This window comes from Dermacentor silvarum, chromosome 2 (genome assembly GCF_013339745.2).
Source record: "Dermacentor silvarum isolate Dsil-2018 chromosome 2, BIME_Dsil_1.4, whole genome shotgun sequence".
NCBI lineage: Eukaryota > Metazoa > Arthropoda > Arachnida > Ixodida > Ixodidae > Dermacentor > Dermacentor silvarum.
This window is the reverse complement of record NC_051155.1, coordinates 198,946,304-198,965,618: the sequence shown is the minus strand read 5'-3', so window position 1 is coordinate 198,965,618 and position 19,315 is coordinate 198,946,304. Positions and strand designations below refer to the sequence as shown.

Genomic DNA, 19,315 nt, shown 5'->3' with positions numbered 1-19,315 from the left:
CAATATCTGCCACGTAACGCAGACGCGTCACCGTGTTGGGCGACGATAAAGCACGTCAGGTGCTGCGGTACCTCACGATTGCTGGGACATTGCTGATTGTGAGTGAAAAGAAGAGACGTTCTCAAGATACTTCGAACGCAGAATGATAAGTGGCGATGTCAAGTCTACTTCATAGCGTTTGCTATGAGGGAACGAAGGGGAAACACAGCTTGAACCAGTGGCAGTCAGTGGACATTTCCGGTGCGTTGCGGTGCGCACCCTTTTTGCGTTCGACACTATAGTGCGACGAAGGCTGTGCGCACGCTGCTTAGACAGGTTTGCTACAAGTCTTTAATCTGTCGGGCTGCGCGTCAAAAATATGTCTTTAGGACAGGCAATTTTAATCAACCACAGGCCCAGGACACTAACCTTAGCTCACATTTTTATGCTTCCAGGAAAACCACACAGGTCTCGATTTCTGGCTGAACAAGGAACCCGTGTGGTCAGACAATGGAACCTATTCTACGTCACTGTACACGAAGAGGGTACAGTCCATCATCAAAAACAGGAAAAAGTCCAAGGTATAGCACTGCTGAATGCCGCCTTTGTGACGCTCGGCGTTTGTAATGACATCCTTCGTCCTGCTCTCTCTCCCTGCCATCTTTGTGTTCCCCTTTCCCATTTTCCCGGTGTAGGGTAGTCAATTTCCCGGACGTTATTCTGGTTAACCTCCCTACCTCCTTCCTGTCTCTTTCCCTTCCCTTCCTTCGTCCGGGGCCGGTCAACATTGTTTCAGGTCCAGCAGCTGGCCCTGATGAACTTCTCGCACTTATCAACTGTTCGTCCCAGAGCGGCTGTCAGGAGATGCTGCGCCAGTTACTGCCACATTTTTCGAAACTTGGTGCTACGAAAAAAAAAAAAAAGAAATCGTAGCAACCTTTGAATGTTAGTTTCCAATGCGGAACTGTGTGGACACGCCGTGGTGTCTATAGTGTTCTGTTGCCAAGCACAGGTTCGCGGATTCGATTTACGGTGTCGACGGCTGCTTTTCTACAAAGGCGGACTGTAGAAACGTTTGTGTGTCTAGCTTTCGGGGCACGTTGAGAACTGGGGCCGTATTCTGTAACGCTTCGGTTTTCGAAGGATTTGGTTTGGCGGTGGCGTCACGTTGGGGCGGTCCGTTGACGTAATGAAAACAAGTGAAAGGACAGAGACCAATCGGCGCGAAGGTTTCGTTTTGTGGCAGTGAACGTCACAAACCGAGTAAAAATATAGCAATTTACGAGCGCTTCTTGGTAAATAAAAATAATTTGTTCATGGTATTGATGAGGTTTACGTTTTTCATCATGAAACGTGTGTGAGTTGTACTGGCGGTGAGTGACTTAACGAATTTTGTTTACTTCGGTTGACCCATTTATGCCGCTAGGTGGGACGTCGTACGCTAACTTCGCGTTGCGGCCAAAATACACACTCATGTTCCTCGCACAGTCGGAGCGCTGTCTCTTTTGAGAATATGAATTGTCGCCGGAATCCCTCGTCTGTCATCTCAAAGGCGTCTTGTCGACGTCGAGGTTGTCGCTGTCTATCACGGAGGCTCGCTAAAAGCACGATAACAGGCGCCACAGGCACCGCACACGCCGTCATTTTGCTCCGAGTGCCGCGATCTCGCCCGTGCACACGGCACGCACAGGCTCTGCACACGGCACACCGCGCTTCGGATCAGACCGAAGCAGCGCGCGCGGCTTCGCTTCGTAGCAGACGACAAATTCGGTTTCCGCGTGTTTGACATGTGCGTGACGTCATCAAAAAATGCACAAGAATGCCCGCGATTGCAGGATCAGATGCTACGGGTTTCTTTTAGATAGAAGCTGCTATAGAACAGTCTCGACACAAGTCTTACACAGTGAAAGGCGTGTCGCGAGCGAGCGATAACTTTACTTCGACAACAAGTTGAAGGTCAAAGAAAACATGTTCACGGGAAAGCAGGGAAAACTTTGGGGTGCCAGTGTGCTTGAGCAGCCAGCTTATCGGCGATACCTCACGCCTTCGACGCCTTCGAGCTTTCAGGTCTCGTTCGGTCAAGCAGTAGCTACGAGAGCCCAGCACAACACGTGCGACGCCCTGTGTGATTGGCCAGTCATGCACAACTATGGGCAAGGTTCTGACTGGTGTTGTAGAAGTCGCGGGGCGCTTTTTCGTGGCTGGGTGTACGTCGGACAGACTTTCTTGCACCTGCGGCGCCCGTGCTTACTCAATCATGCCGGATTATACCGTTTCTCGCGCCTTACGGTGGCAAGGTTCTGACTGGTGTTGTAGAAGTCGCGGGGTGCTTTTTTCGTTTCGCGCCTGCAGCACTCGTAGCTTAGTAAGTCATGCCGGATTATACCTTTCTCGCGTCTTACGGCACTCTACCCTCAAAATAACATCGCTTATTCTCTCGGGGGAGCAGTAGGGGCCGTAGTAGAGACCGGGCCTGCTCTCCCATGGAGCAGTCAGTACCTTCGCTCGTGCCAGGTTTTTCGTATGCTGCTCGCCGTGACTTTTCAAATACATTTTTTCTTCTTCTTTCTGGCGTTCTACGCTCAAAACCAATTCTGATTATGAGGCACGTCCTAGTGGAGGGCTCCGGAATAATTTTGACCACTTGCGGTTCTTTAACGTGCACTACAACGCAAGCACGCGGGCATTTTTGCATTTCGCCTCCATCGAAATGCGGCCGTTTTTATTCGAAAAAAGCACCCAGTAACGAAAGAAGTGCCCTGCGACTTCTACAATACCAGTCAGAACCTTGCCCAACGATGCATGATACCCCTTTTGTGAAAGCGCTCTTCGGTAACGTACAAGAAACCTGCCCAATGTAGACTTTCATAATCGGCGAAAGGCTGAAAAATTAACTGCCAAGAGACACCCGAACACAACTTGAACAGATGTGAAGTAGCGACACCGGAAGGAAATATAGTGAAGAGTCTTTCAGATCAGGCTTGGCCGGGCGTATACAGTACCACCTTCGCAAGCCAATTCATTGCCCCTTCGCAAACCTTCTCGATCTTTCTTCGCGTCGGGTTTCACGGATGAAAGTGAGCACTGTCTAATTTCCTTTTCGGCTTGTTGTCGTTCAGTACCGTTTATTATTTTATTATACATGTGAGCGATACTTATCTGTCTGAGAAACACGCTGCCACTCAAAAGATCGTCCAACTTTAAACTGAGCCTTGCAATAAGCAAGAATAAACATATTTGTAGATCCCACGTGATAATGGGACATGCACAGTCGGCGTGAAAAATTCGCATTCGAAAGTTCTCTGAAAAAGCATACATATCCGCACCTCGGGCACGCAGCCTGAAATTTCGAACGGCAGCTAGCACAAGCGGACTACGCAGTGATGTAGGTAGGAATTACTCGGGAATCCAATCTTTCAACGCCTGCGCCCCGTAAAGATCTTGACACTGACTGTATCTATGCCCAGAAGCCCTCCGAAAACAATCGTCGTAGACGAGAAACAGCGTGGTTAAGCATGAATGATCCGCTATACGTGCATGGCGGACGTAGCACTTGACACGTCGTGCAGGTCAGTAGATCATCAGGCAAACTAATACAGTTGCTACAAGGGTTGTCTTAACCAAAAGTAAACATAACGGCGGTTACTCACTTAGCAATGGTTAGCGCCAACCAAGACGCAAGGTGTTTCTGGGCCTCTAATACATATAAAGACCATTAGCGCCTCGGTTCGTGTGTCATGTGCTGCGCCACCAGCTGAAACTGGGAGGCGATGCTGCCTAGTGAGTCCAGAAAACAGGTGGATTCGGACACTGCAGAAGTTAGAATTCCTTTCTCCAGCTAGTACTAACCGAACCTCCATCCCTCTTACACATCTCGCTATTGATTATTTAGCTCTGTTTCACTGGGCAACAGAAGAAAAGGCCGATATATCTCGCGTCGTCAGAGGAACACAGTGTCAATTGCTCTTGTGGGGAGGGCTGCGCTGCTTTTAAGTCACCACAGAAAGAGAGGTGTACATCGTACACAACGTTCAGGGCAATATAACTGGTCTACGACAGTTTCATTTTTTTTTATTAGGTACGCGCAGCTAGCCCTGCAGCGGTGAACTTTGAGCTCCGGCAGCTGCGCACCGCATCCACATGTGCATTTTCTCACTTTTCGCAGCCACTGTTGCTCGTGGTGTCTTACCAGGTCGCACACTCCGCATTAGACCAAGATCTCCTGCAGGCGCCGGAGGAAAATATCGCCAAGTTCCCCTACATAGGAGAGAAGAACAGAACAATCTATGCTGGTAAGAGCGCTTTATTAGGCTCAGCAGTGCACGTTAATTGGGAAAATTTCCTTATTATTGAGTCAAGACTGAAAGTTGTATGAAATCATATATATGCATGGAAAAAGGTGTGCGAAAAATTGACACACACAGGGTCGATTATTTTGCTGACCGTGTATTTTTGAGTTCTTTTGGTGTCCATGTAGTCTTTACCGTGAGTTCCTTACTATTGCTTATCTGCTCTAACGTGATGCAGAAACATGGCTTATGGTCCTGGATGTAAAATTATTTAGCATATTAAACCAAGGGGGCATATTTCAGGTCTATATTCTAAATTTAATAAGCTGAGTTTTTATTTTTTACTGAAGAAAAAGGGGGAGGGGGGCATCTTCGTAGGTTTTCTTGGACGACATTTTCGTCACATTTACTGTTATATTGTAATTAACAAGCCGGCAACCATTTAGAAATGTTAAGGGTCGTGAGAATATTAATGAGAATGTCGCTTTTTTCTGACCGTCACTTAGCGCTGCATTTCTTCAGTCATAACTCTTAGTGCCGAAAGTGCTGTCTGCGAATTGATAACTTGGTGCTTGTCGAAACGCGCGTGCGTGTTTACGCGTACGTGCGCGTGCGTGTGTGTTTGATTTGTTCATCGGCAGTATTACTTAATAGTGTTTCACGTGCATCCGCAGAAGTCTTAATTGGTTTTCCGCATACCTCTCCAATAAGTGGTCATGGCCGTCAGCCGATAGAGAGAAGTTCGCGGAATTAAAGTTTTCCCTAAGCGGCCTTATGTCGATATGAGTGGATGCAAGAACGCTAATGCAGTATACTAATGTTTCGTTGCACGATACAGAATATCGTGTGGCTAGAATTGATGATGGAGTCCCTAGGATTGGATGACTTTCGAGGTGAAATGAAGCTTTGTGTGCAAAATCGAATGAATGAATGAATGAATCACTTCTAAAGGGCATAAGTCTCCACAGCCTTAAGCACACATTTGAAAAAGCTGGAGATTTCGTTGGGTAATTCAGGTGTTGGAAGATCAGGTGTTGGAAGATCATGTGACCCTGCAGCGGAGGTGCAGGCCCTGCAGGGTCACATGATGGTCAGAAGTGCAGGGATTTGACAGGTTTGAACGCGTGCTACTCTAAAATTCATGTTCTCGTATAATACTTCTTTCTCGTATTTTACGTGCCAAAACCAGTTTTGATTATGAGGCACGCCGTAGTGGAGAGCTCCGGATTAATTTTGACCACCTGGGGTACTTTAACGTGCATTACAACGCAAGCACACGGGCGTTTTTCCATTTCGCCTCCATCGAAATGCGGCCGCCGTGGCCGGGATTCAATCTCGCGACCTCGTGCTCAGCAGCGCAATGCCTTAGCTATAGCTGAGCCACCGCGGCGGGTGTTCTCGTATGATATAGACTCATCTTATGACGCGGTACTTTTAATATAGAATTACGCATTCGACATCATCAGCAACTGCCATGTTATTTTACAGAGACCGAATTTGCTAAGATTATCGTTTAAGAAATGTTTCCGATTGCCCTGCTGCCTTCGCAAACGATATGTTCGTTGTCATTATTGGCTGATTTTTATTCTTACGAAGGTATTTAGCATGAGAACTGCTTCGTGATCACGACGTTTGATTTGTAATAATATATCTATAAGCTTGAAAGGAGAGTAAGAAAACCGTGCTGAACGACAAAACCGAAAGAAAAAAATTATGCAGAAACCATCGGCGATGATTGTCAATGTAAGTGAATAGAACGAACGAACGAACGAACGAACGAACGAACGAACGAACGAACGAACGAACGAACGAACGAACGAACGAACGAACGAACGAACGAACGAACGAACGAACGAACGAACGAACGAACGAACGAACGAACGAACGAACGAACGGACGGACGGACGGACGGACGAACGAACGAACGAACGAACGACGAACGAACGAACGAACGAACGAACGAACGAACGAACGAACGAACGAACGAACGACGAACGACGAACAACAGACGGACGGACGGACGGACGGACGGACGGACGAACGAACGAACGACGAACGAACGAACGAACGAACGAACGAACGAACGAACGAACGAACGAACGAGTGAGAAAGCGGCACTCCCGACAGCTCAGCTCACGTCCTTTCCCTCGGCGCCTTGCCTCGTGCTTCTGCGACGAACTAGCGAGTGACAGTTCTCTCTCGCCTTTTTCCCCGCCCCTCCTCGCGCGAGAGATAACGCGCAACATATCCGTCTCCTCCCCTGCTCCTCTTCTCAACTGAGTTGCGCGAGTACTCGCACCTTTTTCCTCGGCGCCTTCCCTCGTGCTCCCGCTTAGCACATCCTAATGGAATGCGAAGGAATTCACCCAGCGAGACCCGTAGGTGACGTAGAGCTTCCAGAAGCGCTTGGATATAAAGTGGACGGTAGCAACAACCGGTCAGCCGTCGAGATAAGCAAAATACGTTTAGAGTATTGTTGGAAAAAAGCAGGAAAGAGACTGCTACGACCGCACCCGTTACAGGCATAGGTAACGGTACAAGGTAGGTAGAGAAGTTCTGTGAAAAAAAAAAAGAAAAAGATTAGACTGATGTATACAAAATGCTAGAACGAAAAAAATGTAAAGCATACCTGAGTAACTCAAGCAGGCTAGGTGACTATTTGCCACCGCCTTGTTTGAAAGAGGATGCCAATAAAACATCATCATCATTATCACCACGACGAACGAGCGAGCGACAATCATCCCAGCCTCCTCCTGACTCCCTGAAGCTCGGCAGCCCGAGAGCACGCAATCTTTCCCTCGGTGAGTTTCCTAGCGTTCCTTTGCCCCAAGTCCGACCACGGACCTTCAACTACCGACCATCAACCACTGACAACCACCGACCACCGATAAAAACGGCCGAAAGAGTCAAAGAAAGATTCAAAAGAGAGAAAAGAGAAAAACGTTTAGGCGTGTTAAACGCCACGGCCCCAGTTACATGAGAAGACCGCGCCTTTCAAATTTTGCAGCCATAATAAAGAGGGCCTAATGATAAGATGTGCGATGTGTATGAGCGGTTGTCTGTTGTAGACAAGGAATGGGAATTAAGGTAACGAAAACATACTCGAAGGCAGTCGATACTCCAATGCAGTGATGATGTTTCAGGCGCCCTGATGACGCAGGTTAGAGATATTTTCTGAGCATTGAGCTCTGGAGGCGTTTCTTCACGAGTGTACGTACATTTATTTGGTCGTGGTAGATATAACTGTGTAAAAATGTTACAGATCCGCACTGTCCGTGGCTCCTACTTCATGTAAATCGCGTGAAAAAGTGCAATGCGTGCAGGGCATTTCGAGAACCATGCAGTTTCAATCAACAGGTGTTCTTTATCACAGGTATGGTCGACACGTTGGATCATTCAGTCGGCCAAGTGTTCAAGGCGTTAGGCGACGCTGGAATGCTGGAGAACACTGTTATCGCCTTCAGCAGCGACAACGGCGGTGCCCCTTGGGGCAATCACAACTCTCGCGGTTACAACTGGCCACTGCGGGGAGCGAAAGGCACGCTCTGGGAAGGAGGCACCAGGGCGGCCGCTTTCGTCTGGAGTCCCCTGCTTGCTTTTAGACGCCGAGTGTCCAGCCAACTGATGCACATTACGGACTGGTTGCCCACGTTCTACTCAATCGCCGGTTGGTGCGACGCTTTCTATATTTATTGAATTATATAGACACTCCAGGCGCATTTCTGCCGTCGCCGTGAGGTTCCGTATTAAGTACAAGGTTGCCACGCGCCGTATGCTGTATGTGCGAGTGAAAGCGTGCGAGGGTGAGCCGGCGATCGCGGCTCAATCTCAGCGCACGCAAGGATGGAAGTGGGAAGGCAGCTCGCCGTCTTCCAGTAGCGCGCAGCGCTCCGGTGGGTGGGTAGGGCGAGAGGGGGGGGGGGGGGGTTCTACGTCACGTGCGTGCGCCCGCCCGGGCCGCTATATCTTGAAAGCCATCTGCGTGGGGTCAGAGTCCGCCCTGCGCTGTGTTGTCGCGGCTTAGTTCCCGTTGATGCGAGCGGCAGCACGAAGGTAAATTCGCTCGCTGCTGCCGCCCCGCTTACTCACTCCAGCGTTTTGACAGCGAGTTTCCGCGGTCATTGAGTGAGATACGTTCGTGTTTGCTTGTGCGCGCGTGTCACCATACTTGTTAATTAGTTAGTATGCCTATGTTGACAAGTTTATATGGCCCATAAAACTACTATCCTTACTTCGTATAGCTGTCCGCTAATTTGATATCACAATCGATGCTACGCCTTTCCGGCGAAACTGCGACTTTTTTTTTTTCTTTTCAGGGTGTATGTCTGGTGGAGATACATTAGAGCTGAACAGTGAACTATCGTACGTGGGTCTATATGATATATGTACTCTATTGGTATGGAACATCGCGAGACGGCTTCTGCAAGTTGCTGGCTTCTACTCAGTGGCTTTTCCGACTTAGCCACAGAGGCTGCGGTATTTTTACGGTTTCGATGGAATGCTAAGGTGGCATATTCCACCAACGTGCAACGTGTAAGGGGGTTTATTTACAAGCAGGGGCTACGCAACAACAGCCTTGGCCCAAGAGTGTCGGTTGCTGTCTCGCTCTCTCCGTTCGGGCTGCCGGACGTCGTCGTCCTCTCTCAATAGTTCGCGACCCTCTTCCCCACTACAAATGCAATATTAAGTCGCTGCCGGAATTCGGCACGAGTAAGAAATTTTAGTGGAAAGTGTCATTAAAGCTAGAGTAAAACGTTGACTTCAAGGCTATTCTGGGAACAGCCGGATATTATTTTATTATTGTTTGTTATTTTCTGAGGCAGGCTATGTTTTGTGGTTAAGCGTAAAGGCGTGGATATAGCTGGGCGTAACGCGGGCGCGCGTCACGCGCGGCGCAGTTAAGCTACGTCTGCGCAAATCGGACGCTGTATACAGTCCAGCGTCAACGTGCAGCCAGCGTGGCTGGCTGCACGTTGGAGCCGCTCACGCCGGAGCCGCTAGACCAAAGTGCATCGCGCGCTATCTTGGATGGCCGGCAGCATGCTGGCCTACTGTTCGGGTGAACTGAAGCAAGCATGCTGTGTTTGTGTCTTCGCCAAAAAAAAATCACTCACTCGTCGCTAACATAAGCACATGCGCGGCGGCAAAAGCTGATCGCCGCTCGGCTGCGGGCCACGTTGAACGCACCGAACTATACACGCGTCAAATTTTCGGTGATCGTGGCGTCACCGGCGTGGCGTATGTGACTTCGCCGGCCGCTGCCTAGTACGCTGGAAACGGCGGACTATATCCGCGCCTGAAAGGAGCAGCCGGCATCACCTACAATTCTAAATTTGTGTAATAATAATAATAATAATAATAATAATAATAATAATAATAATAATAATAATAATAATAATAATAATAATAATAATAATAATAATAATAATAATAATAATAATATAATGAAGAAATGAAGAGAAGGACATGGTTGAGGCGTTCGAGATGGGTTGCGAAATCTGGCGCAAAGACAACAATGTCGTCGAGGTAGCAGAGACATATGTGCCACTTCAAACCCCGCAGAACCGAGTCCATCATGCGCTCGAAGGTGGCAGGCGCATTGCAGAGGCCGAAGGGCATGACATTAAATTCATATAGACCGTCAGGCGTGACGAAGGCTGTCTTTGAACGGTCGGCCTCTGCTAAAGGCACCTGCCAATACCCGGAACGCAAATCTAACGATGAAAAAAACTCGGCACCTTGTAAGCAATCAAGGGCATCGTCAATTCTGGGCAAAGGGGACACGTCTTTCCGAGTGAGCTTGTTTAGGCACCGGTAATCCACGCAGAAGCGAATCGAGCCATCTTTTTTTTTAACGAGAACCACAGGGGATGCCCACGGACTTTGTGAAGGGCGAATAACGTCGCGTTTAAGCATATCGTCAACCTGGTCGGTAATAACTTGACGTTCCGCGGTGGAGACACGGTACGGACGTTGTCGCACTGGTGAGTTGGAGCCGGTGTCGATGTAGTGAACAATGGTAGAAGTTCGGCCAAGGGCACGTTGGGCAACATCGAAAGACTCGCGGAACTGGTAGAGCAGCTGGAGAAGAGCAGAGCGTTCAGATGGCAACAGTCCGTCTGCGATCGACGAATTGAATAGGTCGGCAGCTGGTATATCAGAAGGGTTAAGAGCACTGACGGCGTCGAGGTCGCGTCGAGCGGAATCTTGCTGCACGGAAAAAATCTGTCCGATATCAATGGGTTGCACGCATCCAAGGGATTCACCTTTAAGCAGTTGGATGGGATACGGAAGAGGATTTGTGAGGCAGAGTGCGCTTGTTCCATTCGAAATAGACAGGGTCGAATAAGGCAGAAGAAGTGGCTTCCGACTTAGAAGGAGGCGTGATGGTTCAAAGAATGCAGCTTCGTCACATATGCTGTTGCAGAACACTGGGAGCAAAACAGCTGATGTCGGCGGAATTTCTGTGTCCTCTGTTACGACTAGTTTGTGGGCGGCTTGATGAATGTGGTTGTAGGGCGGGTCACACAAGGGGAAGAGCTCAAGTTCAGATCTGGCACAATCAATAACGGCGTGATTGCACGATAGAAAGTCCCAGCCAAGTATGATGTCATGCGAGCAGGATGAAAGGACGATAAACTCAACAATATAGTGTTCTTTAGCAATGATAAGTCGAGCAGTGCAGGCGGCTATAGGCCGAACAGGGTCTCCATTCGCTGTACGTAAGGGCATCATCTCAAGAGGCGTAGTCACTTTTCGCAGCTTGCGGCAAAGTTTGGCATCTATAACAGAAACGGCAGCACCGGTATCGACAAGAGCATACGCATGGGTGCCTTCAACAAAAACTTCGACAATATTCGACGGCAAATTTCGAGGACTTGAGCATTTCGACAGCGCAGTTCTTGCCTCTTGAACTGCGGGGGCTAGTTTCCCTCATTTTCAGCTGCGACACGGTCCTCCTCGTGAACTCCTCAGTGACCGTGGCCGCGTATTTCTCTCCGATGTAATTCAAGCACTTCTCCACCAGTGCAATATTGTACATCGGACGTGTACTGCCTACCACCCTCAAACGAACGGTCTGACTGAGCGGTTTAATCGGACACTGGGCGACATGCTTGCGACACATGTCGCATCTGATCAAACGAACTGGGACCTGGTTCTTCCATTTGCGACATACGCGTATAACACCGCTACGCAAGTCACAACCGGTTTTTCCCCTTTCTTCCTTCTGTACGGTCGCCAGCCGTCGCACACAATCGACACGTTGCTGCCATACGCACCAGATGCCTCAGAGTACACGCCCGTGTCGGAAGCCGCCCGTTACGCTGAAGATTGCCGACAACTAGCCAAGCGCTTTACTACGGCCGACCAACAACGCCAGAAAAAACGCCCGCGATGACGACCGCCCTCCTGTCGCACCATTCGCTCCTGGAGCACTTGTCTGGCTTCATGTACCGCCCTGCGCTCCTGGCTTGTCACCCAAACTGCTTTCCAATTATCATGGTCCCTACCGCGTCGTCGAGCGTACCTCTCCCGTAAACTACGTCATTGAACCTCTTACGCCACCCGGCGACCGTCGTCGACGTGGACGTGATGTTGTTCACGTAGACCGCCTCAAGCCGTACTTCGACCCTCTTGTCCCCACCTGTTAGATCGCCAGGATGGCTCCTCCTTTCTCGACGGGGGCAATTATAATGAAGAAATGAAGAGAAGGACATCCCGGCGATCATCATCACGAGGAAAAGGCACGAGATTGGCGTTCGGACACCACCATCTTGTTCTCCCTGCCTACTGTTCCGAGCTGCCGCCTGTTTGTTGGATTCGCCCAATAAACCTCTTTACAATAATAATAATAATAATAATAATAATAATAATAATAATAATAATAATAATAATAATAATAATAATAATAATAATAATAATAATAATAATAATAATAATAATAATAATAATAATAATAATAATAATATAGGTAAACAGAAATATATTCAAGGAAAAGGCAGTGTCAATTGCACTGAATTTTACTTCAATACACAAGCACCAATGAGAAACAACGTCTTACAAAAGTAAACTTCTCCAATGTTTTTGCGGAAACTCGGTATGGACGGTCAAGCTGAGAGGGCGTGCGAGGAATGTTGATTAGCAAATCAAGCAAGTTTTTGAACACTCTCGGAGTTAGAAAGCAGCCACTGTGTATAGATTTGAATCCTTGCACTTAGCGCCGAGCTTGACGGCGTGATGTAGATTGCTTCATTTCTGTGTTTACACCTGCGCCGGTGTTCAAGTGACCCAATCACAACGCTCGCTTTCAGGAGGCGACGCCGCGAAGATGGCGGAATTGGACGGATACGACATGTGGCGGCCTTTATCCTACGGACTGCCGTCACCTCGCACTGAGTTGCTCTACAACTACGACTATACGTTCACGATGTCCTCGGCACTGCGCAACTCTCGGTACAAGTTGGTGCAAGACGGCACCGGACGCTTCATCGATCGCTACAACGTACCGGGTGGAAGCCGTCCGCGCAACGACCTCGACGCTCTGCTTTACCAGTCGACCGTAGCCGGCGTTCTCAGGAAGATTTACAAGAAGAATAACCTGGCCTTTAGCAGGGGTTGGAGGCAGAGAGCGACGCTCACGTGTGGCAAAGCAAAAACAACGAACTTTTCCTCTAACACATCTGTCTACCTCTTCGATATAGTCACGGATCCCTGCGAGTTCAATAACTTGGCCAGCACACTACCGAACGTAAGCGGTCACTCTTACTACTTTTAGTTGTTAATCAAATAAGACGAAAAAGGTATGATTGGAATCTTTCCTTTTAGGGATATTATTTTCTGCCGGATTCAGTGAAAATGCAGTTGATAATAAGAAGGTGCATTGCGACATCTTACCATGCCTTCGATACGTATTTTTACTTCTTTGATTACTTCTGTACGTCATGTGGCTAGCCAGGTTATTAAGGTGACGCAACGATAGCGTAAACGAACTGCGCATGTACGGAGCTTCAAACTTTGCGTTAGCACGAAGATTGACCAAATGCTCGCTCGCGCTTTGCGCATGCTTGATAATGCTGGTCACTTCGAAGGAACATGTTAATTTATAGAGAACCAGTATGGCGGGACGGGCTTGTTGGTTCATGATGGTGCGTATGTATAGCGCACCCAGTAAGGAACACATGGAGGCACGGAAAAGCGCACTCTGTATGTATGTTTTTATTGAAATGAACGTAAAAGAAAGAGATATAGTCACTCTTTAATAGTGACGGGTACTCCTTTTCGCGTAGTAGTAAAAATAAATTGCAATGCAGTGGGATCGTAGTCATAACGGCATAATCGGAAAAGAACAAACCAACGAAGTGGCAAAACGTGCACACGAACATAGAAAAGAATGCACCATTCATGTTTCATCATATCGATCTGGAGTAGCACCCTAAGCATGCCGCCAGGCAAACCTCTCCGGAATCCTTAAAATATTTCTCTCTCTCTTCTCTCTCTCGAAACAGTTTCCTGTTCAGCGGTGAATTTGGAAACATGTTACGAAAGCTCTCAGCGAGAAGATTTATCTGCGCCATATGGTTCGATGATGAGTCCAAAAGATAAACTTTGTATGCCGTAGATCATGGACTGAAATTCGGTGTATATGGGAAGATACCGGCGCAGTGTGGAAACGCTGTTTCGACGTTTTCGTCTTAATGTGGCATACACAATGCACGTTTCTTTATAAATCTACCATGCAAGCGCCGCGTTATGCTCGCGTGGATTTTTGTACCCTATGAAATTGTTTCTTCTTACCTTAATTTTTTAAAATTCTTGCTAATAGATAGGTAGGGTTAAAAAGGGCTTAACTGGGAAGGGTGGACGCAGTACGCCTCCGGCTATACTTCAGTTCACTTTTGCGCAAAAAAATAAATTTATCCGAAAATAAAGCACTAATAAATAAAAATAAAAAAACACTTAAGCACCCGCAGACACTCATAGGAAAAGACAAACAAAACATGACAGCTGCCCTTTAGACATCCAACAAAGGCAAGGAAGGAAATAAAGAGTGGATAAGGAAAGGCAGGGAGGTTAACCAGTTAAGCACAACCGGTTTGCTACCCTACACTTGGGCTGGGTCTACTTTAAACTTTCGGCTCTCGGGAGGGGAAGACCCAGTAAGACGTCTTTAATTAATGGCCAAGAAACGAATAGCATGACTCGATTGAGACGCATAAATGGCCTCGTTAACAGCGTGACAGTAACAACCAAAATAATAGCATTCAGTAAGAGAAAAAAATTACGTAGAAGTTCCTCAGGGAGTTATCTGCGTGATGCGTAAGAATTTCGTAGCAGCGACGTGGGGTTGAGTGCTCACACTCAACACTACTGGTAATCCCAGCACTGCTCAGTGGCTGCGGTCGTCTTTGCGCCATCACGGTAATTGCGACAGCACTACGGCGACACGAACCTGCTGCGGAAGGCGGCGCAACGTGAACTGACGAGGCAAGCAAACTACTGCATGTGCCGGCGCCAGGTGCGCCGATGACGTTCCGATACGAAGCCACCACGGCTGCTCCACAGTTCTGGCTTGCTAAAGGTGTACCTAGTGCGTGCCTGATTGCACAGGTCACGTGGTCACAGAGACGCGCTCGTGCCACTGCTCGGGCGTCCGTCGTCGTCGTCTTCCACAGCTGGCGACCTTGAAAGCGATCGTCTTACGCGGAGGACGGACGGACGGACGGACGGACGGACGGACGCTCGGACAGTTTTCTCGCTGGGTAACCATAGAAATGCTTACGCATTCAATATTGATAGGAAGCTTTGATCCTACATGTTACCTGCAATACTAGACGAGGCTGATTTTCCATAAACGGGAGCACATAGGGTGTCCTAGCTAACGTTAGCCGAGCTCTTCAACGCAAAAAAGAAAAAAAAAAAGATGAGAGAGACGCAGTGCAAGATAAAATTTTAGGACACACGGTATTGTGTCGTCAGACCTCTGACAACAGTACAGCGTAGGTCTAATAACTGTATATTGCACCGTGTTTATTATTATTATTTTTTCATTAAACAGCGTGGCTAATGTTAGCCTGGACACACGGCATATTGCCATGTACAGTCTGATTCATACCAGATATCTTTTTTTATCTGTCTTTTGAACAGGTGGTGGCGTCACTAAAGAAGCGCTTGGAAGCGTTTGGAGCTGCTGCCGTGCCTGTGCGGGGGAATGCGACAATTGATCCTAACAGTTTTCCTGAAAACCACGGGGGAACTTGGGCGCCCTGGGTACCGTCCTCGTGTCCGACATCGTAAACACTGATGAAACTGGATTTTATTAAAGGTTGACAAAATATTGAGCGACGTTCAAATGATCCCAGCACGATGGGTGATGGCACGTTGATCTTGCCTCGACCCAAGTTTCACGCTAATATTGCGCTGGAGATGGAAGTTAATGAAGCAGTGTTCTGATGCTTCAGGTTCAATAGACGACGCTCTTGGGCGCAGATGGACAATTGACGTATATGGACCCGGCCATCCAGCGCAATCGCACTTTTGGTTTTCTGTAGCTTGTTCTCTGATGCTACATTATTGCCAAACGGAGTATATATAGTCATATAATAAGATGATAGGACTAATACACATCGGCCGAATATATACGAATAATGAATATCTTCTTCATGAAGCACAGCAACAGGAAGTGCACCTGGAAAAGCCCTAATGGAAAAACAAGGAATGAAATAAATTTAATACCGTCTTCCGATCCCAGCATAGTGCAGGATGTAGAAGTGCTAGATAGGGTAAAGTGCAGTGACCATTGGTTAGTGAGGTCTCGGATTTCTCTCAATTTGAAGAGAGATAGAATAAATTTAGTCAAGAATAACAGGCCAACCTGGACGCAGTGAGGGTAACAGGAGACCAATTCAGGCTGGAACTCGCAAACAAATATGCAGCTTTAGAACGGGAAGATGAAGACAAAATAGAGGTAACGAATGAAACCGTAACTAGGCTGATCTCAGAAGCAGCAATAGAAGTGGGAGGTAAGGCAACAAGGCAACCAAGTAGGTAAGCTCTTCCAAGTAACAAAGGTCCTAATAAAGAAACGACAAAGCATGAAAGTGTCAATCTCAAGAGATCAGATAGAATTCGCTGAACCGTGAAAACTGATCAACAAGAAGAAAGTAAGGAATAACCCACCGTGGTTGCTCAGTGGCTATGGTGTTGGGCTGCTGAGCACGAGGTCACAGGATCGAATCTCGGCCACGGCGACCGCTTTTCGATGGGGGCGTAATGCGAAAACACCCGTGTACTTAGATTTAGGTGCACATTAAGGAACCCCAGGTGGTCCAACTTCACGGAGTCCCTCACAACGGCGTGCCTCATAATCAGATCGTGGTTATGGCACGTAAAACCCCATAATTTATTTTTTAAAGTAAGGAATATTCGAAATTATAACGTGGGAAAGATTGAAGAAGCCGTAAAATATGGACGGAGCATGAAATCAGTGAGAATAAAACTTGGCATAGGAGAAGGCAATATGTATGCACTGAAAGATAAGCAGGGTAATATCATCAGCAATTTCTATGACCTAGTAAAAGCAGCAGAAGAATTCTATGCTGACCTGTACAGATCCCAGAGCAGGCAAGCTATATACTTTCATTCGAAGTAGTGATGAACAGGATACATAGGCTCCGTCTATAACTAGCGATGAAGTTAGAAGAGACTTGTGAGACATGACCCGGGAAAAAGAGGCTGATGACGATAGATTAACAGTCGATTTAATCAAACATTCTAATTGACATTAAGAGAAAAAAATATGGAGCAGGGCTGGCCATGTAATGCGTAGGATGGATAACTGGTGGACCATTAGAGTTACAGAATGGCAGAATGGATACCAAGAGAAGGAAAGCGCAGTCGAGGACAGCAGAAAACTAGGTGGGGTGACTTCAGTCAACCAAGAGAACAGACTGGCTTCCGGAAGGGATATTCTACGATGGATGACATCCATGTCATCGATCAGGTAATCAAGAAATCTGCAGAGTACAATTAACCTCTCTATATGGGTTTCATAGACAATGAAAATGCATTTGATTCAGTAGAGATACCAGCAGTCATAGAGGAATTGCGTAATCAAGGAGTAAAGGAGGCATACATGTATATCTTCCCAATTATCTACAAAGATTCCACAACTACCTTGGTTCTCAACAAGAAAAGTAGAAAGTTACCTATCAAGAAAGGAGTCAGGCAAGAAGGCACAATCTCTCCAATGCATTTATTTGAATAGCTGCGGCACTTGTCCATTCTCCCTATGGTTAAAACTATTAGCTTACTTGCTTACCTGTAATTTATTAATTTAACTTAAGAAGTTACACTAAACAGTCGTCACCACAACGCTGCAGGGAGGAATCCTATAACATGCCCACTCATACAGCTTAGATACCACCTGCGCAAACAATATATACCGACTTTCAGAGGTTGACAGCTGAATCCAGCCTGGCTGGGTAAACTGCGTTGGCTTGTGCAGGTTGCCCTGACAGGTGTGTCTCGGCGTATAATTCATGCGTGTGCTCTGCTGGTGAAATGATAAGGGAACACTGCTTCGTGTGTCGTTAGCAATACGGGTACAGTTTTGCGTCGTGTGCAGCAGAGACAAAGCACCGTTGGAACTTAAGTAACGTAGCTGATGTCAGCTGAGGTAATTCAAGCGGCAGTTTTCTAGGCCACTTGTTGGAAGGAAGGGAAAATTGGCCTCAGGCAGTGAGTGTGCTGCATACTTTAGTCAGTTCATAATAGGCGAATATATTGTGAAAATGGGCACCCAGAATGCCATTTTCCAAGCAGAATTGGGAGAGAAATAACCGAATGTTTTACAAAGCATTATTTCTTTTATATTTTGATGTTGGTTTATTGGCGGAAAAAAAAAAAGAGACGTCCACCGAATCTCGGTATAGCTGCTTTCTCCGTGAGAGTGTTGTTAAATAATCAAGAGAGAAGGGTGCCTTTAATATTTGATGTGCTACGAAGACTTCCCTAAAATAACCCTTCAGACTATACAGTAGTTGAAATAAATTCGGAGAATGAAACACATATTCTGATCTGTATCTCTGTGTGCAGTTCTTTGTCTTGCAGAAAAATAAGTCTTGAAATGACCTGTCGAAGAAAAAGGTCAAATGTACCTAGACCCCTTTGCTATAACATTCCGAAACAAATTGCATCAACTGGTTCTTTCACATGTAGTGCTCCAAATAAATGCAGCAAACAATCCGTGTGTCTTCTGTACATTCGTCCATGTCACACGTGTCACTTGCCGGGCATAGAATAGTTTTGCCACAAGAAACAAATCGCAAACTGTTGCCCTAGCGAAAATAGACAACTCCAGCCCTCCGAATGTTGATGTTTTTTACCATGATGTTTTATAGTTCATCATTCCAATACTCATTTGTATCTGTGTGGTGTTCTAATGCTGCTAAGCCTGCACAATCTGTGGGAAACACGAATAAGTGTTCGAAACTCCGATTTACAATATAATGTTGACAAGAGAAAATTTCACTGACAAAGAACAATACATGAGCGAAGTGTTCAAGAAACCGGCTGCACTCCCCCCCCCCCCCCCCCCCCCCCCCTTCACAGGGGGAGTTGCCGGGTGACTTGTTGAACTTAGCAGTTACGATGCAAACACCCCCTTCTGCGTACAGATAGTGTGAGCGCTTGCTTTGTGCCTCGACTGTGGTCAGCTGGACTCATCCCGCCAATACAAACTGGACCACAAATCTACTTCAACAGCTACGCAACGGGAAGTTGTCCGTTTTGTCTCCTGCCTGACACCGCGTACGTGGACTATACTTAGCGACGCAATATCAGCAGTAAAAGCCACTGATTGTCTCTCGAGAAGAGGCCAGTATTATATGCCACCATTAGACATCCTACAGATATTTGATCTTGCGCAGAGGAACGGACGATCAATTACCTTCCGATGGCTACCTGGCACTGTGGCTTGGAGGCCATCAAACTAGCTGATGTGGAAGCAAGAACTGCTGTTTCTAAACCCGATGACTACCTGTTCATAC

At 47.2% G+C, this 19,315-nt stretch overlaps 1 protein-coding gene across 1 annotated transcript in view; it reads left to right on the top strand.

Moving 5' to 3' along the window:
- Positions 1-15,563, top strand: part of LOC119440652 (arylsulfatase J) — a 16,562-nt gene extending 999 nt beyond the window's left edge. Inside the window, exons 2-6 of the mRNA XM_037705543.2 lie at positions 435-560; positions 4,145-4,271; positions 7,642-7,935; positions 12,581-13,017; positions 15,414-15,563. Of these exons, the coding sequence (XP_037561471.2) occupies positions 435-560; positions 4,145-4,271; positions 7,642-7,935; positions 12,581-13,017; positions 15,414-15,563 (1,134 nt within the window). The remainder of the gene's footprint in view (positions 1-434; positions 561-4,144; positions 4,272-7,641; positions 7,936-12,580; positions 13,018-15,413) is intronic.
- The last annotated feature ends 3,752 nt before the right edge of the window (positions 15,564-19,315 follow it).